Here is a 26,825-nt window from a genome sequence, read left to right as displayed (position 1 = left end):
AATTGAAAAATAAAAACTCGATCTAGTTTCTAAGTCTTCCTTCTGCCAGAGGACTGTACATTGTCACCTTTATTGTTTTTTGCAGCTTTCAAAAACTTTTGTACAAATTAACAGGGAACATTAAAGAGACTGACTTATTTCCAGAGCTAACAAAGAGAAGATACCTACTCCAAGGTGTGTTTGTTTTGCAGATTTCTGACTTGGCAGTAGTATAGGAAAGGAAAAGTGAAAAAAATTACCTCTTGAAGACTCCACACAAAGTAACTTATTGAAGTCTTTTCCACGGCAAAGAAATAATTGGCATTCAAGTAGATCTTTAAGTTTTAAAGCAAGCACATTTATTATTCGGTGTTTAAAAATATGCTCTGTATATGTTTGTATGTTTCATATATGTGTGTGTTTGTGTGTGTGTGTTTCATATGCGACCACTTACAACAGAGTTGAGCAACTTGAGAAAGCAAGCTGGGAAGGATGGCAGAGATGGTGGTGAGTTTCATAGATTTTGAGGGGTTGATATCCTGCCTTATTCTTTGGCCTGGGAGTCTGGGTCACCAGGTTATATGGCAGTGGGAGGAAGTCACCACTGGCTGTCCGGTCTCTGCTGTGCTCTGTAGAAGGTCCTAGATTGACAGAAGGTGGAAGTCCCTCTGGGGGTCTTCAAGGCTGGTTGAGGAGAGATGAGCTATATATGCAGATGGAGCCAGGAGGACACATCAGTGACAAATACTGAGAGTGTTTAGTGAAAGAGATTGGTCACAGGAGGCTCAAGGCTTGGGTGAGCTTTACACAGCATTTGTGTGGATTGAAGGAAGGGCAGAATGTGGAAATAAAAAGATATACAGAGGTCAGAGGTCATAGCAAGGGCTTGGGCATGGAGGTGAGATTGCACACTGTTGGCAGAGTGAAAATTGGACCAGCTGTCTGGCTAGAGTGGAGAGTTTGCAGAAGAGACATGTAGCCAGGATTATGTAGACATTTAGAGACTGGCCACTTGGGTAAGGTCTTAGAATATTGTCTGTGAGTGCATAAAGAGCATAAATGTTTTAAAATCAATTTTACTTTTTAATAATGAAGTAGTATGTAAGGAGATGTTTTAGGGAAGCTAATCTGATCTGTGTGAAGATGCTAGAGGCCAGAGTGGTCAGGGGGCAAGGAGGGTCATTCTGTTGGGCAGCCCAGGATGATGATGTTATGGAGAGAGCAACTTTTAGTACAGAAATAGAGGCTGTATTTTAAATAATATTTGAATGGTTTTTGAGGCTTTGTTTGTGGGGAGGAAGGAGGCTATTACTTAAACATTTTTTATTTCACTTTGGAATAATTTCAGAGTTAAACATATAAATACTACAGATGAAGCCTTATAACCATTACCCAGCTTCCCCAAATGTTAACATTTTATGTAACCACAGTGCACTTGTCAATACCAGCATTGACACTCAAGTAGCTCAAATATAGACCTCATTCACTTCGTGCCAGCTGACCTGCTAAGGTCCTTATCCTTGTCCAGGCTGGCACTCAGGATCCGATTGTCTTTCCTTGTCAGTTTCCTTTGTTCTCCTCCAATCCAGAATAGATGCTCTGTTTTTCTTGGTCTTTCCTTACCTTGACAATTTTTGCAGAGTACGAGCTAGTTATATTGAAGAATGTCCCTCAGCTTGGAGTTGCGTGATGTTTTCTCATCAAATTATGGGATGCATTTTGACAAAAAGTACCCTGAAAGTGCCTTTCTCAGGGTGTCATATTAATAGCAGGCAAGTGATGTCAAGTCTCATGATTGGTGATAACTTTTATCACTTAGTTAAGAAGGATCTGCTAAGCTCCGCTGAAAAGTTACTATTCTTTCCTCTATTCCTTAATAGCTTGTGGGGAAACACTTTGACACTGTGCAGATGTCCTATATCTCAGTCGTACTTTTGTTCTCTCATTTTGGCACTCATTGATGATTTTTGCCTGCAACACTTAGTGCTGCGTTCTTTGCCTAATTGTGATGTTCTTTGCCTCTTCTCGTTGCATTTAGTAATTGAAAGAATTCTGTAAGGAAGAGCTGTTTCCCCACTGTGCCCTCTGCCCCACGTTTGTTTATTCAGTGATTTAGAGCAGTTTGGACTCCTGGGTATTTATCCTGCTGGTATAATAATACTCCCATTGTTTTGTGCTCAAGTCCTAGATAGGGCAGGTGGGAGCTTCTTCACATTGGCTGCTGAGAAAGGGGTTCATTTTGGAGTCCAGGTGTGACTGGGGGGTTGATGTTACTGCAGGTAGGGAATTCAGTGACAAGTGGGGATAAGTAAGCTGCCAATTTAACTGCTGACCCCAAATCTTGAGTGACCTGCTTCCTAAACTGTAAAGGCTTTTCAGTGATTGTATTAACCAAGGAAGCCCACCCTGTAGCAGTTATGCTGTTGTTTGTACACACAATGAAAAGAAAGATACTTTCCCAAGGAATGAAAAGAATCAAGTTGATGACATTTTGTGGTTTGTTTCCTTGATACCTATTGTATATATTTTCCCAGAAGCTGCTGGTTCCTGCCAATCTATCTCCCTAGGCAGGCAAGATTGTGAAATATTTATAAGTATTCCTAAGCCCCACTTTAATTTTCTCCTTTGGCTTTTAAGTGGGGCAAACATGTTTATACTAGAAGAGAATCCTTCAATGGTGGGAAATGTAAATGAAGTCTAATGCTCCAGCTGCCATTAAAAGGGGGCTGTCCTTCCAGCAGGTGTGTAGGTAGGACGCCGCTCCGCAGACGTGAGGCTCCTTGGCTTAGGGCTATGTCTGGGATGGGGCGGGTAGAAAACACACGCCACAAGAACAGGTGCAGGGTGCGATTTACTGCAACACTGACTCTTTGTTCTACACGAACCAGAGTCAGAAGCTCAGACACACACCCCAGGGCTGTTGTTTGGATGGCCTGCACCTCTGCTGTGTCTAGATCTCCGGTGGGCATGTGAGGCAGAAGATGGCTGAGGAGTGCACCTAGCTTCATAGTGGAGGTGGGTGATGAGAGCTGCATATCACCGAGTTCAACCACTTGGTTTTTTTAGTTTTTCTCAAACCAGAGTGCATTCAAGCTACCCTGAGGAGCTTGGAAAAAAACCCATTCAGGCTGCACTCCTATAGGTTCTAATTCTGTGGACCTGACCTCCTGATTATTTCTTCAGGTTCCCTGATGGTTCTAATTTACATCCAGGGTTAAGTGCCTCTGGATCTAGCAGAGACAACTGTCTGTGACATCTTCATGCAGTCACATATGCTTGCTTGTCATGTGATTCTTAAATTGGCATATTCTGCATTATAAATGTATGGGGAAATAACTACAGACAGGCTTGACTTGGGTGAACTTGGGTGAACTTCTTAAGCTCTTCAAGTCTAGCTTTACCATATACAAAATGAGATTAATAATACCTCATAGTTTTTCCAAAGTTAAGCAGAATGTTGCATGTAAAATAATCACTACAATCTCTAGCACACGGTACAAACACAGTTATTATTTAGTAACATGCAGCGTGTTACAGTAGAGTGGTGACTTTGAGTCAGTCAAAATTTTCTTCCAGCCCTGGCTATATAACTTTCCAGCTCTGGGACCTTAAGTGAATTCCCTAATTTCTCTGATCCTCAGGGCTCTTGTCTATAGATGTATGAACAGGTGGGTGCAGTTCCTAGTGTGGGAAAGGGCTTAAGCACAAAGGCGGTGCTCAGTAAGCGTTTCTGCCACCTTCCCTCTCAGTCTGTTTTCTTATTATATCACAAGGCAGTGGAAAAATCTAATTTTGAGAACATCATTGACTTTGGTTTGGCCAGGGTGTATGGAGAGGATACTGTTACAAATGGCCTTTGTGGATGTGACTGACTTTGGGATCATGACCCTTGGAGCCCTGAGCGATGGTTGGGCCTGAATTGGGACCAGAATCTGCAGATAGAGTTGGGGTGCCCTGCCCTGCACTTCCATATCAGTACTTGGCTTGTGTTTCCAGTTTGCATTTTGCTGAACTTGTGATGGCCTTGTCCTTCTTAAGCCAGCATCCTGGCTGGGGGGGATTCTGTCCTTTTTACCTGAATCAAGCTTTGCTTGAGATGCTGGGACTTAAAAGGACCCCCACCCCAGGTCTTGGAACTCTACTGCACAGCCTCTGTTATTGTAGTCCCTAGTCTCCTAACTCATGCGCCCTCTAGTTGCTTATGGAACTTTTGACTTCTAAGTATACTTACCCGTTTTAACATCTTCATTTCTACTTTGTCAGCCAGAATGGGTAGAGGACAGTGGCTGAAGATGACAGAAGTTGTGTTGTGAGCTGAAGTCTTAATTTATCAACACATTGGGTAGTTCTTGTTGGTTCCTGTTTGTAATAGATCAGGTCATACTTCTGTGGTGATTGAAGTGATTCAGTCTTTTTCTTTTCATTTCTTTCTCCCCTTGTAGCCTAAGTTTTTTAATTCAATCCAAGAAGAACATTAAGACATGTCCTTTAAGAGCTGATTAAAAAATGTGCATTAAGTCCAGTGATGCTAAAATGTTTAATTTAGACCCAGCCTCACAGACTATTCTAGTTTAACTTTAGTGGGCACTTAACTTAGAAAAAAATGGAAATAATACATGATTGCTTTCCAGTTATCCTTCTGAGTTATGCCATTTTTTTTTCCTGGAAGTTCATTTATGAATATTAAAGGGTTGCAATTTTCTAACACATGTCTAAAATATGGGATTTGCATGAAATCATTTAGGGAATCATTTTCTATGGTTCATTAAATTGGAAAGGAGAAGAAATTTGAATTAAAGTCTAATTTCATTTGTATTGTTACTAGTCTTCTCTCTATGGTCTGTATAAAGTCCTGTGTAAAAGACTCATTGCATCTACCTTAAGTAATTCTAGGAAATTGGAGATAAAGGGGAGAAAAGAATCATCTCATCTGGGCATTCTATTTGAGATATCATGGTGAGAACCACTGAGAAGAGGACCCTTCATCAATTGGACCAGCCACCCAAGATTATAGAGAAAATTGACGGGAAATTGGGAAGAAGAAAGAGCTCTTATGGGTTTAAAGTGTTCTTTAGATCCTGTGTCTTTCAGTAAATTGATCAGTAAATTAGAGGATGGTATCTTGTTCACATGTCTGTTTCTGGAGCTCCCATGTTGCCAGAATAGGAGCTCTATAGGTGCTTCATAAGGAGCGTAAGGAAAGTTAGTCGCCACAGGAGTGGTGAGATGAAGCTCAGAAATGCTGAGAGGAGAAACAAAACGGAGGGAGTCCAGGGTGGAATGGAAACAGCTGAGCATTGGACATCATGGAAAGAAGGTTGAGTGGAGAAGGCGCATCGTCAGTGTTTCTTGTGCTGCTCTCTCAGGGAAGGGCTGGGAGGGAAAGTTCATGAGGGGCTTTAGAGCGGTGATTCTCAGAGTCCTGTAAGTTGGCCCATGGCATTCTCCCAGTAAAATTCCATGACAGTCCTTTCACAAGGTCTGTGCAAAAATGGGCTGATGGATGGTCAGTTCCTCCATGTTCTTTTTTAATAAGTCTTTGGCACTTGCACTTTTTAGTCATAAAGTGGTCTCAAAAAAAAAAAAGTACAGGCTTATGGTAGTTATTTTCAGCTGAGCAAATCAGTCCTTTCTGGTACTGTTTGAGAGCTGCTGTCTGGAACATTTAGGAAACACAGCTCCCTGGGGACGAGTCGAGAGCAGGCTTCTGGGGCGTTTCTGACAACAAATCTAGGTATTGTGTGCTGTCAAAGGCAGTTCCTGATCGATTCCCTGTGGGCTGGGAGCTCATCTAACACTGTTGTCTAGTCGGCATGGAAGGATCCCATGGCTTTATTGACTCACCTTACCAATCTTTTGTAACAAGCCACCCACGGGGGAAGTTTCTGTGAAATGGAATTGTGCAAGTATAACACGAGTGTCAAGACAGCCAGATTGGGGCTGGCAGCAGAGAGAAAGGAAGCCGTTTGCTTTCTTTTGTGGAAGTGCCCCCACCTAAGTCTTCAGAGCTGGTTTCTACCCGGAAGCCTTCTTTTTAACTAGATCATGTGACGTAGTTGCTTTTCTGAGCTGATTTAGGCAATTAGATGAGTAATAAAGATTGTCAGTTATGACCTGCCATATTGACTTTTAAAAGGCTGTTTAGGGGGAAAAAATCACTTATGATGATGATTCATCTTCAAATTATAAATCTGGTGTAGCTGCAAATTTCACAGTGTTCAGTATTTCAGTGAGTGAGTACAAATGCCTAGGCTCAGATGTCAAAAGGCCTAGGAAGGGCCGGTTGGGAATGTGTATAGACTAGACCAGAAGGGGGGAGTGGATATTTTATTTTAATACATGATAATTAAAAATGGCCTGTCTGGGGCTTCCCTGAGTGGTTCAGTGGTAAAGAATCCACTTACTAATGCAGAAGACACAGGTTTGATCCCTGGTTGTGCAGGAAGATCCCATATACCCCGAAACAACTCCACCTGTGCGCCACAGCTATTGAGCCTGTGCTCTAGAGCCCGGGAGCCGCAGCTGCTGAACCGTGCACACCCTAGAGCTTCTGTTCTGCAACAAGAGAAGCCACTGAAATGAGAAACCCGGGCACACAACTACACAGTAGCCCCGGCTCGCTGCAACTAGAGAAAAACCCTTGCAACAGTGAAGGACCAGCACAGCCAAAAATAAATAAAATTATTCTTAAAAAAATTAAAAATGGCCTATCTTAAACAATTTCTGGATTGTTTGGCAGCACCCACTCGATGGACATGAGTTTGCGCAAGCTCCAGGAATTGGTGATGGACAGGGAAGCCTGGCGGGCTGCAATCTATGGGGTCACAGAGAGTCGGACGTGACTGAGCCACTGAACTGAACTGACTGAAACGATTTCTAGGGTGGGGGTGGGGAGCCATTGCAAGTCTTTGGCAGAGTACCAACTGACATTTCTGGATACAGAGTCCATATATTTATTTCGGTTTAATTAGAAGATAAGTAATATGGGAGCTGTGTGGAGTGGGCCAGAGGGAAAATGGAAATTCTGCCATAAAGTCGGGTAGAAGGTTCAGAGGCTGGATAGGCCCTGAGTGGCAGGGAATGTTCTGTAAGTGAGTCTAAGAAGTGGAGGCGGCAGACAAAAAACTATGGGATCTCAAAAGATAGCAAGCTTCAGAATAGAAGTGTAAAGAACTTTTAAACATAGGGTTGGAAGCTCAGTAAATGTTCCTTTCTCTGTTCTTTTTCCTAAACCGCAACAGGAAAACATAATAGTTTTCTATTGTGCTTAAACACATGTGGGTGATGGTGCCGCTTACTGGATTGTTAGGTAGGAAAAATTAGCTCCTACAATTCAAATCATTCAGCAAATACTCAATTGATACAGAGATATAAATAATCCGTAATAATAGAAAAATTCCACACTTTGGTGCACAGCTGTGTGCTAAAGCCTGTGAAAGCAGAGGCGGATAAGCTGCCAGCTCCCCCTCAAGGAGCTTATGGGTTAGTTGGGCAAATGCACGTGTGGAAGGCCAGCCAGTAAGGCAGAGCACCTGGGAGCTGCCCCAGAAATAGTCAGAAACAAGGAGCTCCAAAGAGGGACAAATCCCAGTGGAGGGGGACAGAGCCTCACACAGCAGGTTACTGCACAGACTTGGGCATCACTGGGGTTCAGGGTCGTGTCAGGGAAGGTGAGGGCTTTCTGATGTGGAGAAGGGTATGAGCAGAGGCAGGTATGTGTTGTAGGTTCTTCTGATAAGTGGATTTTATGTTGAGTCACAGAAGCCACTTGGGGAGGTAGAGGGAAAATACTAGAAATCTTCTGGAGGCCAACTCTGGTGGGCCCAGAAGGGCAGGCAGGAGATTCTCATTGACTCCTATAAGCAAGGAGAGACCCACCCTCAGTTGAGGGGGCTGGCTACACAGGGACTTTTGTTCACTTGAGGTTTGCAGGATGGCCTGAGAGGGTATGATGGGAGCCTGGGGAAATCCATTGAGAGGCTGAAACAGCAGTCCAGGGGTGCACGGATGAGAGCTGGAATTAGATCGATGAAAGGGAAGATGGAAGGGAAAGGAGAAGTGGTATCAAAATCATGTTGAGAATAAAGCGCCACAGACACAAACACCCGTTGTTCTGTTGCAGTTTTTAAAGCCGTGGAAGCCATTCCGATAGAATATCCTGTCCCATTGGAGTGAATGTTGACCAGATATTTACCTTGAATGAGAATAAAGACGTTAATCCTCTGTGGCCATTGACATTTTTTGGCTTGGACAATTCCTGGACTTCCCACGATTGCATGTATTGTGTCTTAATGGTACAGTCGTACCAAAAAACTGGTTCTAATTTTTCCCTTTTCTTTCCTTCCAAATAGACTCTATCAAGAAGAATTTCAAATCCATATCTCGAACATACTCCATCCCAGGTATGATTCTTTTCTGCCTTACAGCATTTCTGAAACAATAGTTCACAAATCCCGGTGTAGTACTTGCTAGTTAGAAGTCTGCCCTTTGCTCCTGATCACACCGTCTCCTTTACGTGGAATGACATGGCCAGAGGTGTTTGGACTGTTCTGATAACTGTCATGTAGAAAGATGTTCACTAAACAAGGGGAAAAAATTTCCCCCATTTTCCAAGTCCTTTACATGAATGTGTAATGAATATGGTAGAGTTCGTATATAATAGAAATATTTTCTATTTGCTGAATGATAGAAATGCTGTATTTAAAAAATAAGGGATGTTTTACTCTGAAAACTTTGTGAAAAGGGGGATTATTTATAGGTATCTAATAGTAGAATATCCCTGGATACTTACCGAGACAAGGTGGGGCTGCCTTCATTGTGTTGTTAAAAAATCGGCTGACAGGGTTGTGTATTTTAGAAAGATAGGGGACTGTGAGCTTTGTGAGGACAGAACCTTTGGTCTTGTCCACCACTGTGTCCCCAGCATCTAGAGTGGGGCTGATCGCTGCTCCGTGTTTTTGAATGACTCAGTGAACGAACGCTGTCAGGATTAGTCAGGTAGTAGTTGTTGTCTGGCTTAAGTATTTTTTTTTTAATGGGTTTAGCATGTTAAAAATAAAATCATTTCCTGTCCTTCTCATCTTCTCATTAGGTTGTGTTTAGGAGGTGATAGTATGAAAATTAAGGGAGTATAAGGATGGGATTGGAGTGTTCAGGATTAAGTTATAGTCAATATATTATCAATTGTTTGCCTTGGGAAAAGATAAAAATATTCTGTCAAAACTTTGTGGATGCAAAAAGAGTTCAGCAAGAAACAAGCGAACAGATGTAAGCATGCACCCTCAATATATCTTCATTTTCATGAGCCTTTACTTAGGAAGAGAGTTCATTTCATTTCCTTTGTGAGGCAACATTGCCCTGTGGATGAAGTAGTCAGTTACAGAGAGAGGAAGTAGTTTATGAAGTGGGACATAGACTTCTCCAGATCTAAGGGATACCCTCCTTCATCCTCCAAGATCCAGAGATGCATACAGGCAAATCAGAAGATTAAAAGAAGAAGTTATATGAAATTTTTATCTGTTAGATGCAATCATGAAGTAGATGAACCCAGGATGCTTGGAATTAACTATGAACTCTGCAGTTGAGTGAAGCTTAAAAGCAAAGCAGACCGCAGCCTGGTATGAAATTATATCATGGTGCGAGATGCTCACTAGATAGGAAAAAATTTAATTTTCCCATCTTCCAAGATGTTTATGTGTTTGTATTATCAATATGGGAGAATTCATATAAAAATGTTCTTCAGTTTGCTGTATTGATAGAAACATGGTATATAAAGAAAAAAAAACAGGTATTTTGCCCTGGAAATTTTGTGTGAAAGGAAATTATTTACAGTTAAAGCAGTTTAGCATTTGGAAAGTAGTTATTATAGCCTAATAGCTTAAATGGTCCAACAGCAAAAATAAATAGAATAGGTAGTTACATAGCTATTATCTTAGCTATGTATGGTAAGATATAAGTGTTTTAAGTTTAGGGACTTGCCCATAATTTTTCTGTATAGTGTGTCATTGGCAGCTCACAAATTGTCACATTATTGTTCTGCATTCTCAGTGAATCTTTTGTCTTTTCTATGTAGATTTATGGGGAGAATTCTTCTTGTGCAGGAAGAGCATTGCGGAATATTATCATCGTTCAGGCAGCTGACCTGATAAAGGACAGAGCGAACCTCAAGGGGTTTTATAGGTAACACAGTTTCCTAACACCTTGTCAGAAATTCTCCTTGAGAAAAAAAAAAACAAAACTGAAAACGTGTTAAAGTCATAACCTTGATCACAGAGAGATGGGCTATTATGAGGAGTAGGAGGGTTGCTGGGTTTGAAGTGTCTGCTTGGGAGATTGGTGGTGACTTCTCTCTTAATTAAACGAGCTGAGTGTTGGACAGCTGGACTCCTGGTCTGAAGATCAGGCGAGGAATGCTCAGCTGCAGGTGTGCATGGGCTCCTGAGAGTCTGCTCTGCTTCCTCAAAGATATGATGTTATATAATGTTTTTATTGGACGTGTGCTGTGTTGGGCCTTCTGTAAATACAGGTCCCCTCTATCAGAGCTCTGTGAGGATCCTTTGGAGGTCCCTGGGGGAGAGCGTCACTACTCTGACTCTCCAGGTGGGAGTGAACTGCCCCTTCAGGAGCTTCGGGGTTGGGGAGGGCCAGGTGGGCATAGGGATGGCACTTCTTTGCCTTGGCAGATGAATAAGGGTGGAGGTGTTAGAGTAAACGGATGGGCATATGGTCAGCTTAAAGTACATCTGGACCAAGAAGATGGTCACGGAGAAAGTTCAGGGCACATGTCTTCATTTCATGGAGCCATTTAAAGAAATAACAAAAGTGAATGACCAGCTTTTTATGAATATTTTTCCAAGTAGAGGTATTAAACCACAGCAAACAATACTAAAACTACAAAAATAAACAGAGAAAGAACCACTATCATTTATTATCATTATTTGTTCTTGCAGAAATGAGATTACAATACCATGAAGAACAGGAAAGAATACTCAGAACAAATGATGCCAAAAAAAAGTAGGAAAGGTTCTCAGAATAAAGACGTTTCTTTGAGTTAACTAAGTTTAGCTTTATCACCATCTCCTTATGGTATTTTCTTTTTTTTCCACTTGCCACAGATGGGAAAAATTTCATCATGGCCTAGATTTGGGGGGGAGAGTGCTTCCAAACCTGTTTGAGTAAGAAGATCCCCCATTTTCTATTGAGGCATAGTTTACATACAGTAAAATGCACAAATCTAAGGGTACAGATGGATGAATTTTTAATTATTACACATACCTATGTGTCTGCTATCTACAGCAAGATCTAGGAGGTTTTCACACCCCAGATGATGTCTTCATGTCCCATCCCTATCAGTAACTGTCCTAGGCCGACAACTTGTTTCTAATCAAAAACTTGGCAGGATCTGTAATCTTAGGCACCACTGAGCAACTACATAGTGGAGATGAGAGAACTACAATGAATTAACACTTTAAAATCCCATGTTTAATTAATCTTACTAGTATTTATGTAGGTTTTGACACCTTCCACATAGGTTAGACATGATTTATTCTGTTGAGAAACAGTGTTTTTGTGTATATAGAATTGTGAATCTCTTTAAAAAGCTCCACGATCACTCCACCTACTTGCTCCCATAACGAATTCAAGCCCCTAAGTCTGAAAATTACTAGCTTAGGGCCCCCAGGTCAAGTAGTTGCACCATGTGGCTGGGATAGGAGCTCTGAGTATAGTTGCATTGCTGCTGCTGCTGCTAAGTCGCTTCAGTCGCATCCGACTCTGTGCGACCCCATAGACGGCAGCCCACCAGGCTCCCCCGTCCCTGGGATTCTCCAGGCAAGAACACTGGAGTGGGTTGCCATTTCCTCCTCCAATGCATGAAAGTGAGAAGTGAAAGGGAAGTCGCTCAGTCGTGTCCGACTCTTAGCGACCCCATGGACTGCAGCCCAGCAGGCTCCTCCGTCCATGGGAGTTTCCAGGCAAGAGTACTGGAGTGGGGTGCCATTGCCTTCTCTACTTCATGTAAAATCTCTCTCTCTTTTTTTTTCTTTAATAGATGATAGTATCAACTGTAGACAAGTCTAATTTTTTTTTTCTTAAAAACTAAAACTGCCCGTACAAGCATACCTCAGAGATACTGTGGGTTTGGTTCCAGACTACCCCAGGGCAATGAGTAGCACAATAAAATGGGTCACATGGATTATTGTGTTTCCCAGTGCATGTAACAGTTATTATACTGTAGTCTATTAAGTGTACAATTGCATTATGTCTAAAAATAATATTCGTCCCTTAATTTAAAAAATACTTTATTGCTAAAACTTGCTAACCATCATCTGAGTCTTCAGCAAGTCATCATCTTTTTGTTAGTGGAGGGTTTGAAATGTTGTGAGAAGTACCAAAAACAAAGACACAAAGTGAGCAAATCCCATTGCAAAAATGGCACTGATAGACTTGCTATATTTAGCTTGCCACAAACCTTCAGTTTGCAAACATAATATCTGTAAAGTACAGCAAAGGAAAGTGCAATAAAATGAGGTCTGCCTATGTTTTTTGTCTTGGGTCATTTGTCTTGGGGCCTAATTGTGAGCAGACTCATAGGATTCATTTTCGCTCCTGTATAAGGCTGTCTATAGGACTGGTCCTTGCTCTCAGTTTTGTTCCTGATTGGATATAGACTGAAAAAGAATTGGAAGATGTACATTAATCAGGTTCATGGAAAAGAACCACCCATCCAAGCAAGAGCATACTTTGAGTTTATTGATAGTAGAATGTGGCGAAAGTCTAAGGACTGATTAATGCTCTGGGTTTAGAGACAAAGTGCTAATACGATAACATCAAATTGCCAACATCCGCTGGATCATTGAAAAAGCAAGAGAGTTCCAGAAAAACATCTATTTCTGCTTTATTGACTATGCCAAAGCCTTTGACTGTGTGGATCACAATAAACTGTGGAAAATTCTTCAAGAGATGGGAATACCAGACCACCTGACCTGCCTCTTGAGAAACCTGTATACAGGTCAGGAAGCAACAGTTAGAACTGGACATGGAACAACAGACTGGTTCCAAATAGGAAAAGGAGTATGTCAAGGCTGTATATTGTCACCCTGCTTATTTAACTTATATGCAGAGTACATCATGAGAAAGGCTGGGCTGGAAGAAGCACAAGCTGGAATCAAGATTGCCGGGAGAAATATCAATAACCTCAGATATGCAGATGACACCACCCTTATGGCAGAAAGTGAAGAGGAACTAAAAAGCCTCTTGATGAAAGTGAAGGTGGAGAGTGAAAAAGTTGGCTTAAAGCTCAACATTCAGAAAATGAAGATCATGGCATCCGGTCCCATCACTTCATGGGAAATAGATGGGGAAACAGTGGAAACAGTGTCAGACTTTATTTTTTTGGGCTCCAAGGTCACTGCGGGTGGTGACTGCAGCCATGAAATTAAAAGATGCTTACTCCTTGGAAGTAAAGTTATGACCAACCTAGATAGCATATTCAAAAGCAGAGACATTACTTTGCCAACAAAGGTCTGTCTAGTCAAGGCTATGGTTTTTCCTGTGGTCATGTATGGATGTGAGAGTTGGACTGTGAGGAAAGCTGAGTGCCAAAGAATTGATGCTTTTGAACTGTGGTGTTGGAGAAGACTCTTGAGAGTCCCTTGGAGTGCAAGGAGATCCAACCAGTCCATTCTGAAGGAGATCAGCCCTGGGATTTCTTTGGAAGGAATGATGCTAAAACTGAAACTCCAGTACTTTGGCCACCTCATGCAAAGAGTTAACTCATTGGAAAAGACTCTGATGCTGGGAGGGATTGGGGGCAGGAGGAGAAGGGGACGACAGAGGATGAGATGGCTGGATGGCATCACTGACTCGATGGATGTGAGTCTGAGTGAACTCTGGGAGTTGGTGATGGACAGGGAGGCCTGGCGTGCTGCGATTCGTGGGGTCGCAAAGAGTTGGACACAACTGAGCAACTGAACTGAACTGAACTGAGGCTGAGTCATTTTCATTTGTCTGGTAGTAAATTGAGGCAGAGTACCACATGAGAATTACTTGCACAGTTTTGATGTTTTCCATTCATTTGGTACTACAGGAAAAATCATACTACTTTTTTTGAGCCTTCATGTAAGTCTCTAAATACCACTGTCCCATTGAATGAGATGAGGGTCTGCCTGTACTGCTATGAACTGATGACTAAAACTGTAACTGGAGACAGAAGGAGGCCAAGAAAAACCAAGTATTCACCCTCAGAGATTAGTAAAGTTCTTATTTTGCTGTGGCAATCACATTGACCTTGGAGCCATCACCTTCATATCATAATGTTCCTATCTAGCATTGCAGCATTGGTGAGATCTCTGTGTACTCAGAACAACTTCTGGATTCAGTACAAGACTGAAGATAGGTGGGGAGTAAGAACTGCCGTGGGTGTTCACACTCCTCCCTTCCAGGCATCTCTGATTTCTCCACCACCCTCCTCGCAGTCCTGTCGATTCAGGGATTTAAAGTGGATTGTTGCTGACCTGGTCCACAAGTCAAGGAGGTTGTTGGTTAACTGCAGTGGCCACTCACCTCATTTTGTTTGCTTTGGTGGTATTGTTGTTCAGTTGCCAAGTCGGGTGCAACTGTTTGCGGCCCTGTGGACGGCAGCACATCAGCCTTCCCTGTCCTTCACTATCTCCCAGAGCTGGTGAATTGGTGGTATTAGTGATAGCGTCTATCTTTATCCCAGTGATGTTTTCCCTGGTGCAAATGGATTTTCGAAAGCGATTCGAAACACAATATGATAAATTGCAGGTGGGGGTAGAAAGAGATTGTGCGCAACTGAAACAGTAGCTTACTCTGAGAGCGGGAGCTTGATTATTAAGTAATACCTAGACATGACAGCAGTCATGGCTATACCGTGTTTGAGCAAATCGACTCAGTCCTGTCCACCACGCTGTCCTCCCCGCCTCCGACACAGAGCAAGTCTTTCCCGTTGAGAAGGTAGGGCGGGGTCCTGGGTCCCACCTGGCAGCCCATTAGACTTGAGGGCTCTGAGGCTGTACCCAGCCACACTGCACCAGAATCCTCATGTTAACAGGGTCTCCCAGATGACTCCCACTCAACACAGTCATGGGAAGCCCTGCTCTGGGAAACGTCTTCCTGATCACCTGTGAGGAAACAAGCCAGTGCATCTGTCTAGTCACCGTTTGCAGTTTGAAAGTTTAGTTTGTTTGGTAAATGTTTTGTTGTATCCTGCCACTTTCCAGGTGGTGTCAGACACAGAACAGGCTGAGGAGCCATATGAGGAGCCATATTCTCATTGTTCTGAGAATGAGGATTAAGATGATAAAAGTGCTTTACAAGCCCAAAGATGCTGGCTAATTGATAGAGGTGTTGAGGAATTAACACTGAGGATTTACTAATGAAAGTGTCCTATAGAATTAGAAGTTAATATTGACGGTTTGGTCTAATTGCCTGTTTTGTTGCAATCTGTTTTCTTGTATTGTTAAAAAAAAATCCATTTATTTGACTGTTACTCTTTCTTTTGTCTTACTGCTAAGCTGCAACTGGATTTGTACAGTTGGTACAACTTAGAATTGCCTTAATGATCTCAGAGTAGCTTTCAGATCTTTACCCAAGAAAGTGATATTTTAACTAAAGCTAGAATAGTTGTTCAGATATCTCAGCAGAAATGTTTATTACTTTATTTTTCCATCATCCAAGAAAATAAAGTATCTCATGGCATTTCTTCATTCTGTTGGTTACTGGGTGATTTCTAGGTATTTGTGATTATGCCAGTCATAAAAGGTAGGCAATATTTTTCTGTTCTAGAAATACAAATAAATGTTGGCATTTTTTTGGTCCTTAAATAAAAAATATAGGAGAAAGATAGTCATTTTCATGATGCAGGTGTTTAAGAAAAACATTTTGATGTGACCTTTTTTCATACGGGAGAGTAGGTTTCAATGAAATTTCTGCATAATTAACATTATTTCAGAAAATTTTCTTTATTTGGTTTTTCATCTGAGGCTGATAAAGATGTAAAGGTAGGCATGAAAATACTGCTTGTAATACCCAGATTAGGGCATTCTTTGAATACAGCTGTGTATTTTAAGATGGATTATAGAAAGTATTGCTTCAGGTGGTTAGCAGAATCCGTCATCCAGGTTTGTGGGTTTATGATCCAGGCTGCTTGGTGGATTGCTTAGACTATCAGTCAGTCAGTCAGTTCAGTCGCTCAGTCGTGTCCAACTCTCTGTGACCCCATGAACCGCAGCATGCCAGGCCTCCCTGTCCATCACCAACTCCCGGAGTTCACTCAGACTCACGTCCATCGAGTCGGTGATGCCATCCAGCCATCTCATCCTCTGTCGTCCCCTTCTCCTCCTGCCCCCAATCCCTCCCAGCATTAGAGTCTTTTCCAATGAGTCAACTCTTTGCATGAGGTGGCCAAAGTACTGGAGTTTCAGCTTCAGCATCATTCCTTCCAAAGAAATCCCAGGGCTGATCTCCTTCAGAATGGACTGGTTGGATCTCCTTGCACTCCAAGGGACTCTCAAGAGTCTTCTCCAACACCACAGTTCAAAAGCATCAATTCTTAGGCGCTCAGCTTTCTTCACAGACTATATTAACAGTCAAATTTATTGTTCTTTGAGACAAATATTAGGTTTAATCTCTGTTTGAAGAGTAGAAAACAAAACATTATACCCCTCACTGTGGTGTAACTTGGTCTAATCTTGGAATTATCATGTTCTCAAAGAGACGAGATAAAAATGTGTAAATGGTTGCACCAAAGTTGATCACCACTTATCGAGGCAGAAACATTGTCTTTCAGTAAAGGACTGCTAAATGTATTCCTTCGTTTATTCCAATGTATGTATTCAGAGAATTTGCTGTGTTCCTGGACTGTCCTAATGTTGAGGTTTAGTCATGAGTTACATACACATAGTCCCTGTTCTCCTGAAAATTATTCTCAAGGGAAGAAAGCAGGTATTATTCATTTGGAAAGATGTATAATTGGTAAATGTTAGGGGAGGCAAAGAAAAAGTATAAGAGGATATGATTCTAAGCTTCTGTAAGGAAGTGATATTTGAGCTAAAATTTGAAACATGAATAAGAAGTATATGTCATTTATTCTTGAGTTGCTTGTCTAAAAAGAACATGAAAGGGATGGTATTAAATTAAATTTTTTTTTTTTGGCAAATAGGTGGCAACCATGTCTTACTGTGAATGCTTGCTTTTGTCTAGGAGAAGCTGCGTTGGGTCAGAACTGGTGGACTGGCTGCTGGAACACTGTCCTTTCGTCCAGTGCAGATCTATGGCCATAGGGGTCTGGCAGCTCCTACTGGACATGGGGATTCTGTCGTCAGGTTAGTGTTACGTGTTCTGAAGGCACAGAATCCTGAAGCTGGTAAGCTGCTCGACCAAAATGTGTTTGATTTTCTAGATGATATAATCTAGATGGAAATTGTTTTTGCTGGTAAAGTGACAGGTCATCTTTTGTTATTTCTCACACCTTTTGGTAGTTGCTGATTTATTAATACAATCTGTAAGGGTCTTTCCCTTACCCCATCTCTTCTGTATTCAAAATGATGCTCACAGTTTTTAAAAAAGATCAGTGGACATCTTTAGTTGCTCTAAATGTGTGATTTGTCTTGCTGTACTTAGAATAATCATCAGAAACTGACTGTATGAATAGAAGGTGTCTGCCATTTTAATTGTATAAGGAATCATGAACAGCTAGAAATACAATCTATGAAAATAAACTGTTTAAATAGAACAGAAAATTGATGTTAACTAGACACTAAAATTGGAGACGGAAATGGCAGCCCACTCCAGTATTCTTGCCTGCAGACTCTCATGGACAGAGGAGCCTGGTGGTCTACAGTCCATGGGGTCATAAAGAGTCAGACGCTGCTGAAGCGACTTAGCACAGACACTAAAATAGATGGTGAATATTTCTTTTCTTTGTTGAGTCCCAGGGAACTGAAGAATTATAAGTCAAGCAGCTTGGATTCTTTATTTAGCTCTACCACGCGGGTGCTGGGTCACTGGGAAGTTCTTTTCTTCTCTAGGTTATAAATATTGAGGGTCAGAGAACAAAATGAAGTTCAGAAAGTCATACCCAAGTCCTACTGTGGGAAAGTGGTACAGATGGGGATGTGGGTGTCATCTTAGTTGGTCACACTTAGCACCTGATGCTCTTATTTAGAAAAGCAGTTAACTGCCTTTAAGGATTATAATTATCAGCTTGCTTGTGAGGGTCAGGTTTCTGGTTTGCAAAAAATTTTACGTTAATATTTTTAGGAAACGTCTCCACTTCTTGATTTCTTTTAAAGTAGGGTTTCCCAGCCTTGGTAGTATTGGTATTTTCTGCCAGATAATTCTTAGTTGTGGGGGGCTGTCTTGTAAATGATAGGATGTTCAGTAGCATCCCTAGCACCCCCTAGTTGTGGCAACTTAGAATGTCACCAGACGTTGTTAAATGTCCTCAGGGCGGGGAACAGTTGCCCCTGGCTGAGAACCACTGATCTAAAACTTGGCATAGTTTTGTATTTGTGTACCATTAAAGTAATTAAATGTACTACTTTGGGACACTAAAAAAAAAAAAAAAAGAAATGTCTTCTCCTCCCTTGGAATTGCTATTGATTTCACCTGTCCCTTGAAGCAGAAGAGTTGTAAAATCCACGTGAATGTGCTGGCCAAAGTTTCAAATAATAAAAATAGGTTGGTCAGTAAGTCCTTTTTCATTCAATGTGATTGTGAGCATGAATGGACTTAATTATGGTCCCATCCCTAGCTTCTCCCTAGTAATTAGTAGGTCTTTCAATTTATTACTTGGTTTGCTGCTGCTGCTGCTAAGTCGCTTCAGTCGTGTCCGACTCTGTGCGACCCCATAGACGGCAGCCCACCAGGCTCCCCCATCCCTGGGATTCTCCAGGCAAGAACACTGGAGTGGGTTGCCATTTCATTCTCCAATGCATGAAAGTGAGAAGTGAAAGAGAAGTCGCTCAGTCATGTCCGACTCTTTGCAACTCCATGGACTGCAGCCCCCCAGGCTCCTCCGTCCATGGGATTTTCCAGGCAAGAGTACTGGAGTGGGGTGCCAATGCCTTCTCCGTTATTTGGTTTATGACTCTCTAAATAATATACTTTACAAAACTGATCCACACCTTTTTTGTTTCCAACAGTGGACCAGCATTTATACTTTCAGGACACCTATGTTTTCTACCAGTTTTCATCTGAGGAGTGTAGCTACTTGTACTGTGAGTTTGAGAGAGAAGAGGAGTGGCAGAACGGCGTCAGACTCTTACTGCAGCTTGTGCCTCTCATTCCCAGTCGCGCTGGCATCTGTGAACTGTAAGTACGTGCTCTTTTGTTCCGTGGAAAAATTATTCTCACTTCGAGAACCATCCCTGTGTCTGGGGACTGTGTTCTGCTTTTTAAGACCATCTCCTTTAAAAAGTAATTGTTTTATTCCCATTTCTCAGATGTAGGTTCAGAAAGGTAAAATGCTGAAAATTCAGTCTAGCTAATAAATGACTGAACTGGTGTTCAAACCCCAGAAGTCCACGCCCCGACAGCTGCACCATACTGCTTCTAATTTAATCACTGCGATATGAGTAGATGATCCAAATTGGGAATAAACTTGATTTAGCTGAACTTGGAATAAAATAATAACCGGCATCTAATTCTCTAGCTAGTCATGACTTTCCTAAGAAAAAGCTCAACAGACATTTCTGCAAATAATCTAGAAGCAACATTTGGCAAATTAAAACCCATGAGTCATTATCACATGAAGATGCTGAGTCACTATATGTTTAAAATGAATTAAAATGAATTCATTAGAGGAGGTTTGGGAACAGGACTTGAGTCATGATGTGATGAATCTGACATGCCTTTGTTTATGCACAGCATTTGTCACAAGCTTATTTTAGTATAATCGCAAATTAAAATTTTTAGTTAGTAACTTTTGTATATTCTGTTTCTAGAATACATTGCGATTAGAGGGCAAGTGGCATTATCCTTACTTCATGGGTAAGAAAAATAGGTTCAGGGAGAAACACCTACAACCATAGCAAAGATGAATTACTCTTGTTTAAAAAAATACAATATTGAACAGTTAATACAGGCTTTTAGAAAAGACAAAAGTGTCAGAATAAGACACTAATAGATTGATTGTAAAGAATGCACTTTGTGTCAGGAACTGTGCTACATGCTTTATATTTGTTATTCCATCTTCAGATGAATTGTGTAAAACAGTTTCTATTATTTTGAAGTGAGGAAACTGAGGCATACAGATCAGGTAACCTATCTAAGGTCACACACGTGGTGTGTGGCACGTCCCATGTCTGTCTGGCTCTCACAACCGTGCTTTTAACACCTGCTAGAGTGTGTGCCTAGGAGTTATGGGGGTCATTCTGGCTTCCCCTCTGAGATAGGATAATCAGAAGCTATAAAAATGTTAGACCGACTCTGAAATGGTTATGGATTCAGTGCCACGGGCACCGCCACTGTTCATAGAGGACCTTGCCATCGTAAAGCAAATTCAAACAGAATGCATCATTCGACTAAGTACGGAAAATGTTCCTTAATGTAATAGGCTTTTAATATAGGCCAGAAGTTTCCCAGGAAAAGTCAAGGAGCATTTCAATAAATTTTAAAAAGCTTTCTAAGAAAGAGTCGAATTAAGCTAGAGGTGGCTGTAACTTTCTGTGACTCCATAGACTGGCATTCTCTGGCAGCTCTTCTTCACCATTTCCTGTCCTGAACTTGGAAGTGTGTGCAGTCCTGATGGGTGTGCCCAGAGTGATGGGGGCATGAGGGGTTCTGCAGTAAACTTGCAAGCAGCCCTCATGGTTAGCTCCACTCCTTTCTCCCCCACTGAGGAAGCAGATTGGAATGCCAGTGAGAGGACCTTGTTACAGGGAAACCCTAAGTCTGCTGCAGGTTCTAAAAATGAACCTATTTGAAAAAATTTGGTTCCTAATATTAACTGCATATTACTTGCAGTCTTTTGTCACTCCAGTCACCGTACCCAGTGCCATGCCTGTGGAGTTGACAGTCACGTAGCGTGCCTTGTCAGCACATTCTTTTTCTCTTGATGTGATCGCGTACATTTGGGAGTGGTAATTCCTCTGGGAAAATTGGCAGTGGAGAGCTATAGACCTGTTTAATCCCATATTATAAGTACAAACTATGAAAAGATAAAATTACTGAACCTACTGCAAGTCTCTTCTGGAGAGAATATATCTTTTTTTTTTTTTTTTTTTTCTCTGTACTAGAGTTATAAGCAAACTTATAAGCTCTGGTAAAATGTTTTGGGCCAAATTTTTTTAACCTAATCAAAGATTAGGTTATCCAGACTTGGAATCAACTATGGTCAGAGAAAAGGAAGGTGTCCAGGGGACATCATCCTCTTCCAGTTAGCTTGTCACAGCCCTTCCTAAGGTTCAGTGCATATGATCTCATCATAACTTCTGCTCCAATCTAGTGATTTCCATTCACTGTAGCCTGAATCCCACAGCTGTTTACTCCCTCGTGCCCTTGTGAAGTTCTGCTCTTTCCTTGTCTGGTCAGGTTCTTCCCACCCCTCAAGAGGGAGCCCAAGTCCTGCCTTGACCGTAGAGCTTCCATGATGTCTGCAGTCTGTGGCAGCCTTGTGGAGTGTAGTGTGTGTGTTAGTCGCCCAGTTGTGTCCACCTCTCTGCGACTCCATGGACTGTAGCCCACCATGCCCGCTCTGTTCTTGGAATTCTCCAGGCAGGAATACTGGAGTGGGTTGCCATGCCCTTCTCCAAGGGGTCTTCTCGATTCAGGGATCGAAGCTGAGTCTCCCACATTGTAGGCAGATTCATTCACTCATTGTTACCATCTGAGCCAACAGGGAAGCCCTCGCTTTTCGTAATTTACTGCTCTTGCTGTTTGTATCAAAATTTTTTTTTCCATTCTTCTATGTCATTTTTAGTCCTATGGTATCCATTCCACTATATTATCCATGCATTTTTACCCATTCTAGTGAAATGCCCTCTAAAGTCCTCTTGACTCATTAACTTACATTGTCTGTTCAGAAGCTGAAAACCCAGTCCTATGGTTCTTTTAATAACCTTTTTGATATCTGAAGGCTGCGTGCGAAGTTCTGCCTGTGCAGTTCCACACTGGGCTTCCTGTATTTGCTGTCTTCTCTCTAATCCCTTTAACACTATGTGAGGAAACTACCTCCTGTCCCTATGTAAATACAATTCTGTTCTTTAAGGATGCGTTTAAAAAAAAAACAAAACTGATTTTTTTTTTTCCATTTAAAATAAAATGTTTATATCAGGAAGGAAAATGGAACTATTGCAGGTTTTTAGGCTAATGTGAAGAAACAAAATTCATCTTCTATAGAAAATAACTTTTACATCTAAGCTGAGTAGATCATTTGAAAGACTTGAGTGCATTGGTTGTCATGGGTAATCTCCAGGGGAAGAAGGAACAATTGTGGTAACTTATTCAAACTGACGGAGAAGGCAATGGCACCCCACTCCAGTACTCTTGCCTGGAAAATCTCATGGACGGAGGAGCCTGGGGGGCTGCAGTCCATGGGGTTGTTATGAGTCGGACATGACTGAGCGACTTCACTTTTACTTTTCACTTTCATGCATAGGAGAAGGAAATAGCAACCCACTCCAGTGTTCTTGCCTGGAGAATCCCAGGGACGGGGGAGCCTGGTGGGCTGCCGTCTATGGGATCGCACAGAGTCGGACACGACTGAAGCGACTTAGCAGCAGCAGCAGCATTCAAACTGAAAGCCAGATCAAGTCATCCAGAATGTACTTTTTTCTAACTCTTTTTCATTGATGTGGGAGGAGGAAAAGTGGCGGGTAGGGGGTTAGGAATACTGAAGTTGCAGTGTAGGGAAAGGCAGCCTAATAATTCCTTCAGGACGAGTAAGACATGTTTCTCTCTTAACTGACTCGGAGAATTTAGGCTGTGTGGGAACTTGGCTGTTTTAATTCAACCACCTGTGTTACAGCCCTCCCAGTTTGCCCAGGGGTGGGAGTGGTGGCGCTCTGAATAACTGAGTCTGTGAACCTTGATACATAAAACTGTATTGTGCCAGTTACAGAGCAGTTAACATTTACGCTACTGTTAAAAGAGTCATAGAGGATTGCTAAAATTTAACTCACGCTGCACTCAGGCAGGTAAAGAAAAATGTAAATGTAACTTTGTTTTTCTCTAAGCGATCCGTTGTTGGCTGTCCACATGAGTCCTGTCCTGCTGGATCACTAGAAAGAAGGAAAAGAAAAGCCCCATTATTTTAGCCTCATTGAGTAAAATTATTCTAGTAAGGGAATTTTTTAAATGTCTTTGATTAGTTCCTGAGCGTAGCTTGCTAAAATGGTTGTCCCTCTGTGCCCTCTCCTTGCTCCTCAGCAAGATAGCCTTTGGGGACATGGTGGGTGGTGTGGGCCCCTGACCCTGGGCCCTCCTGTCACGGTGGCCCTTTCCCATGCCTGCTGATCTTGCCTAGTGACCCTGGAGTGTAACTGGGGTGAGCTGTTAGGGTGGACCCAGGGCCTGGCATCATTGGGTCCATCTCTCGGCTTGATCAGCGCCCCGTGGTCCTGGCCAATGTGCCCTCCTGGATGTGTGCTGGCATTCTGATCCTCCTGAGGCCCACAGACCTGCATTCACTCTCCTGCCCTCTGCTCTGTCTCCCTGATCTTCCCTCTATCCTGTTTAAAAAACCATGCCTGTTCATTGTTGTTCCTGTTAATGAGCAGAGCACTTAACTGGATGGTACCTTTGATTCCTCACTAACCACCTGTAGGGAAAGCTCAGCCCAGTGGGTTAAGAGGATTTTGTTGACATTCATGACTCCATGCTCTAAATAGAAAAGCAGATGGGTGGGAAGTCAAGAAGATGGGTGGCATGTTGAGACAATACGAGGCAGCTTGGTATGTCTGGAGCAGTAGGTCAAAACCAGTGGAACTCAGAGCCTTAAGAGCACAGGTGGGGAGCAGGCTCAGATTGGTTACAGGGGTCTGAAAATCTACAGGGAAGCCAAGCATTATCTTTGTATTGAATAAAGAGAATGACTTAACTGTGTATAGATGCTGCTGAAATAAGTACAATTTACTTGAATTCACGGTAACATTTTGGTCATATATTTGCTCAACAGAGTTTATGTGTCTTTGATCTATTTCTATGTTAAAGGGGACCCCCTACTCTAGTAAAATAGGCTTCCCAGGTGGTTCAGTGGTAAAGAATCTGCCTGCCAATGCAGGAGCCACAGGAGATGTCTATTCGACCCCTGGGTCAAAAAGATCCCCTGAAGAAGGGAATGGCAACCCATTCCAGTATTCTTGCCTGGAGAATGCCACGGACAGAGGAGCCTGGCAGGGTGCAGTCCATGGGGTCACAAAGAATCAGACGCAACTGAGCATAGCACACAACTACTGAAAAATGGAAAACAAGTGGCTTGGCCTAACCTACCCTAGCGGTGCAATAATAATAAAATAGCAGTAATAGTTAACATGTAAATGTACTTACCACGTTCTGAGCGTTGTACCCGTGATTCATTTAATGCTGACAACAGTAGTTTGGAGCTGTTCTGATTTTACAGATGAGGAGCCATTAATACCGTGTAACTTGCTCAGAGGGCAGGCGTCTGTACTTGGTGGCAGCAATGTGAACTGAAGGCAGAAAGTGAACCACGGTTTGCAACCATGATACCTTAAAAAATTAAGCAGATATAACCTGAGATCTACTGAATCGAGGTTGGGTTAGAGAGATAAGACATAGGTATCAGTATTTTTTTTTTAACAAGAGGCTGAGGCACACTGAGGTTAAAATCTGCTGTTCTATGACGTTAGTCCTGCAGAAAGAGCCCCGTCAAGTGATAGGGAATGTGAGGGTTAATTAAATCACAGTCTCAAAATACTGCGTAAAGAAACCAGATTGATTTTATCAGGACATGAAGATTTCATTGAGCATGATACCTGTCACACTTGGCTGACACTTCTAAAATTCTATAAATTTAGCTTCATAAACATTTATATCTGGAAAGGGATTTTCTGGATAACTGAATTTGCTTCTCTTAGTTTTCAGGTAAGGAAAAGGGACAGGAAATAGTCTAGGAAAAGACACCCCCTTGTCACAAATACTCTCCACTGAGTGACTTACTTAACAACATTTACTTACCATCAGGTTTCTGTTAATAACTGTGCCAAAGCCTTATAAGGTATGTGACCACATATAGGTAAGTAATGGAAGGCCTTTTATGAGACCAGTGTTATTATGACAAAGTTAAGAAAAGGAAACTGAGTGTAAACATAAAAACTGGAACATATTACTGAATGGGGTCTGGCAATATATAAAAATGATAATGCATCATAGAATGATATTTATCCCAGGAATATGAGGGTAATTCAACATCTAAAAATCAATCAATGTAATCCACCAGATCCAGTCCAAAAAAGAAAACTGAAAATATGTGACAAACTCTGCAGATGCATGAAAGCATTTGTAAAAATTCAACATTCATGATAAAAATTTTCAGAAAACTAAGAATGTAAGGGAATTTCTTCAATCTGGTATAACCTTACATAAAACATATAGCTTATGTCGTACTTAACAGTAAAAGACCGAATCCTTTTCTGCTAAGATTGGGAACAAGGCTAATATATTGCCTCTCACCACTGTTTCCAACATGAGCCAGTGCAGGCCAGACAAAGAAGGAAAAGGGATACAGATTAGAAGGAAAAAAGTAAAGCCATCTTTCTTTGCAGATGACCTAATTATAAACATAAATTATATACATAGAAGACTCTAAGGAATCCACAAGAAACCCGCTAGACCTAATAAATGGTTTAGCAAGATCACAGGCTATGAGATCAATGTACGGAATGACATTTCTCTGTACTGGCCCAAAAAAAGGACCTGTGAAATGATTAGGTCCAAGTCTCAGAGTGTGCAAGAGCTGTACGTCACACACTTCATAAGCCTGATTGTAAAAAGTCAGAAATTAAATAAGTAGAGGATCTGTTCATGTTCATGGATTGGAAGATTCAATATTGTTCAGATATTACTTCTCCCCATATAGACTAATCACTTCTACGGCCTTCATCTGACCTGTTGCCCTCACTATACCTGCATAATATAAAACCCATGTTTGGAAACATTAACCTCTGAACAGGGAGTGTCTGGAGCTCAGTCTTCTTTTTTCTGCTGTCTCTCCTGATGCATCGTCACTTAGTCATATTTTTAATATCAGGTCCACAGTGATGACTTCCATAATTCAGATCCCTGTCTTCTCTGAGAACTTTATTATACAATAATAATACCACCACCAACTCCTGCATCACCTCTGCCCCCTTTATTCTCCTTATCCTGCCTAACTTGTCCTTTTTTATTTGACATGTTTAAGCACCATGAGAAATTCATTGGCATCCTTAATTTCTGAGATGGTGCTGGATTAACACCTTCTAACTGGAAAGATCAACTTCAAGTCTGCCATTCCTGCATCCCAAAACTTCACTTTGTATTCTTGACTTTTCCTGATTAGAGTCTCATTTTATGATCCTTGGAGAGGATGAAATACTGGATGAGTAAACAAAACTTTTTTGAGTATCTCTCAAAAAATTTTTCATGATGAAACTTGACATAAGTTTTGTATTAGGGTCAAAGGTGAAGAAACATTTCCATTTATCACTAAATTGTTTGTATAAAAAATGCTATGAAATCAGCTGGTCTCAGTCTTTGTTATTACTCATCACTCCCTTTCCTAAGGAAATACTAAATCCTCCAAAATTTCCATTGTTTACAGATAAGACTTACCCCAGGTGTGTAAACAGACTACTTATCTCTATCTGAGTACATCAGTTTAG

The 26,825-nt window shown here is 41.7% G+C and overlaps 1 protein-coding gene across 3 annotated transcripts in view; it reads left to right on the top strand.

Moving 5' to 3' along the window:
* The window catches only part of RAPGEF5 (Rap guanine nucleotide exchange factor 5), a 236,156-nt gene that overhangs the window by 35,615 nt on the left and 173,716 nt on the right, over positions 1 to 26,825 (top strand). For all 3 annotated transcript variants that reach the window (XM_044946529.2, XM_006074858.4, XM_044946530.2), the window contains exons 2-5: positions 8,331 to 8,381; positions 10,052 to 10,158; positions 17,203 to 17,324; positions 19,146 to 19,314. In XM_044946529.2, coding sequence (XP_044802464.1) covers positions 8,331 to 8,381; positions 10,052 to 10,158; positions 17,203 to 17,324; positions 19,146 to 19,314 — 449 coding nt within the window. The remainder of the gene's footprint in view (positions 1 to 8,330; positions 8,382 to 10,051; positions 10,159 to 17,202; positions 17,325 to 19,145; positions 19,315 to 26,825) is intronic.

This window comes from Bubalus bubalis, chromosome 8, assembly GCF_019923935.1.
Source record: "Bubalus bubalis isolate 160015118507 breed Murrah chromosome 8, NDDB_SH_1, whole genome shotgun sequence".
Classification (NCBI taxonomy): Eukaryota; Metazoa; Chordata; class Mammalia; order Artiodactyla; family Bovidae; genus Bubalus; species Bubalus bubalis.
This window is presented reverse-complemented; position numbering and strand designations above follow the sequence as displayed.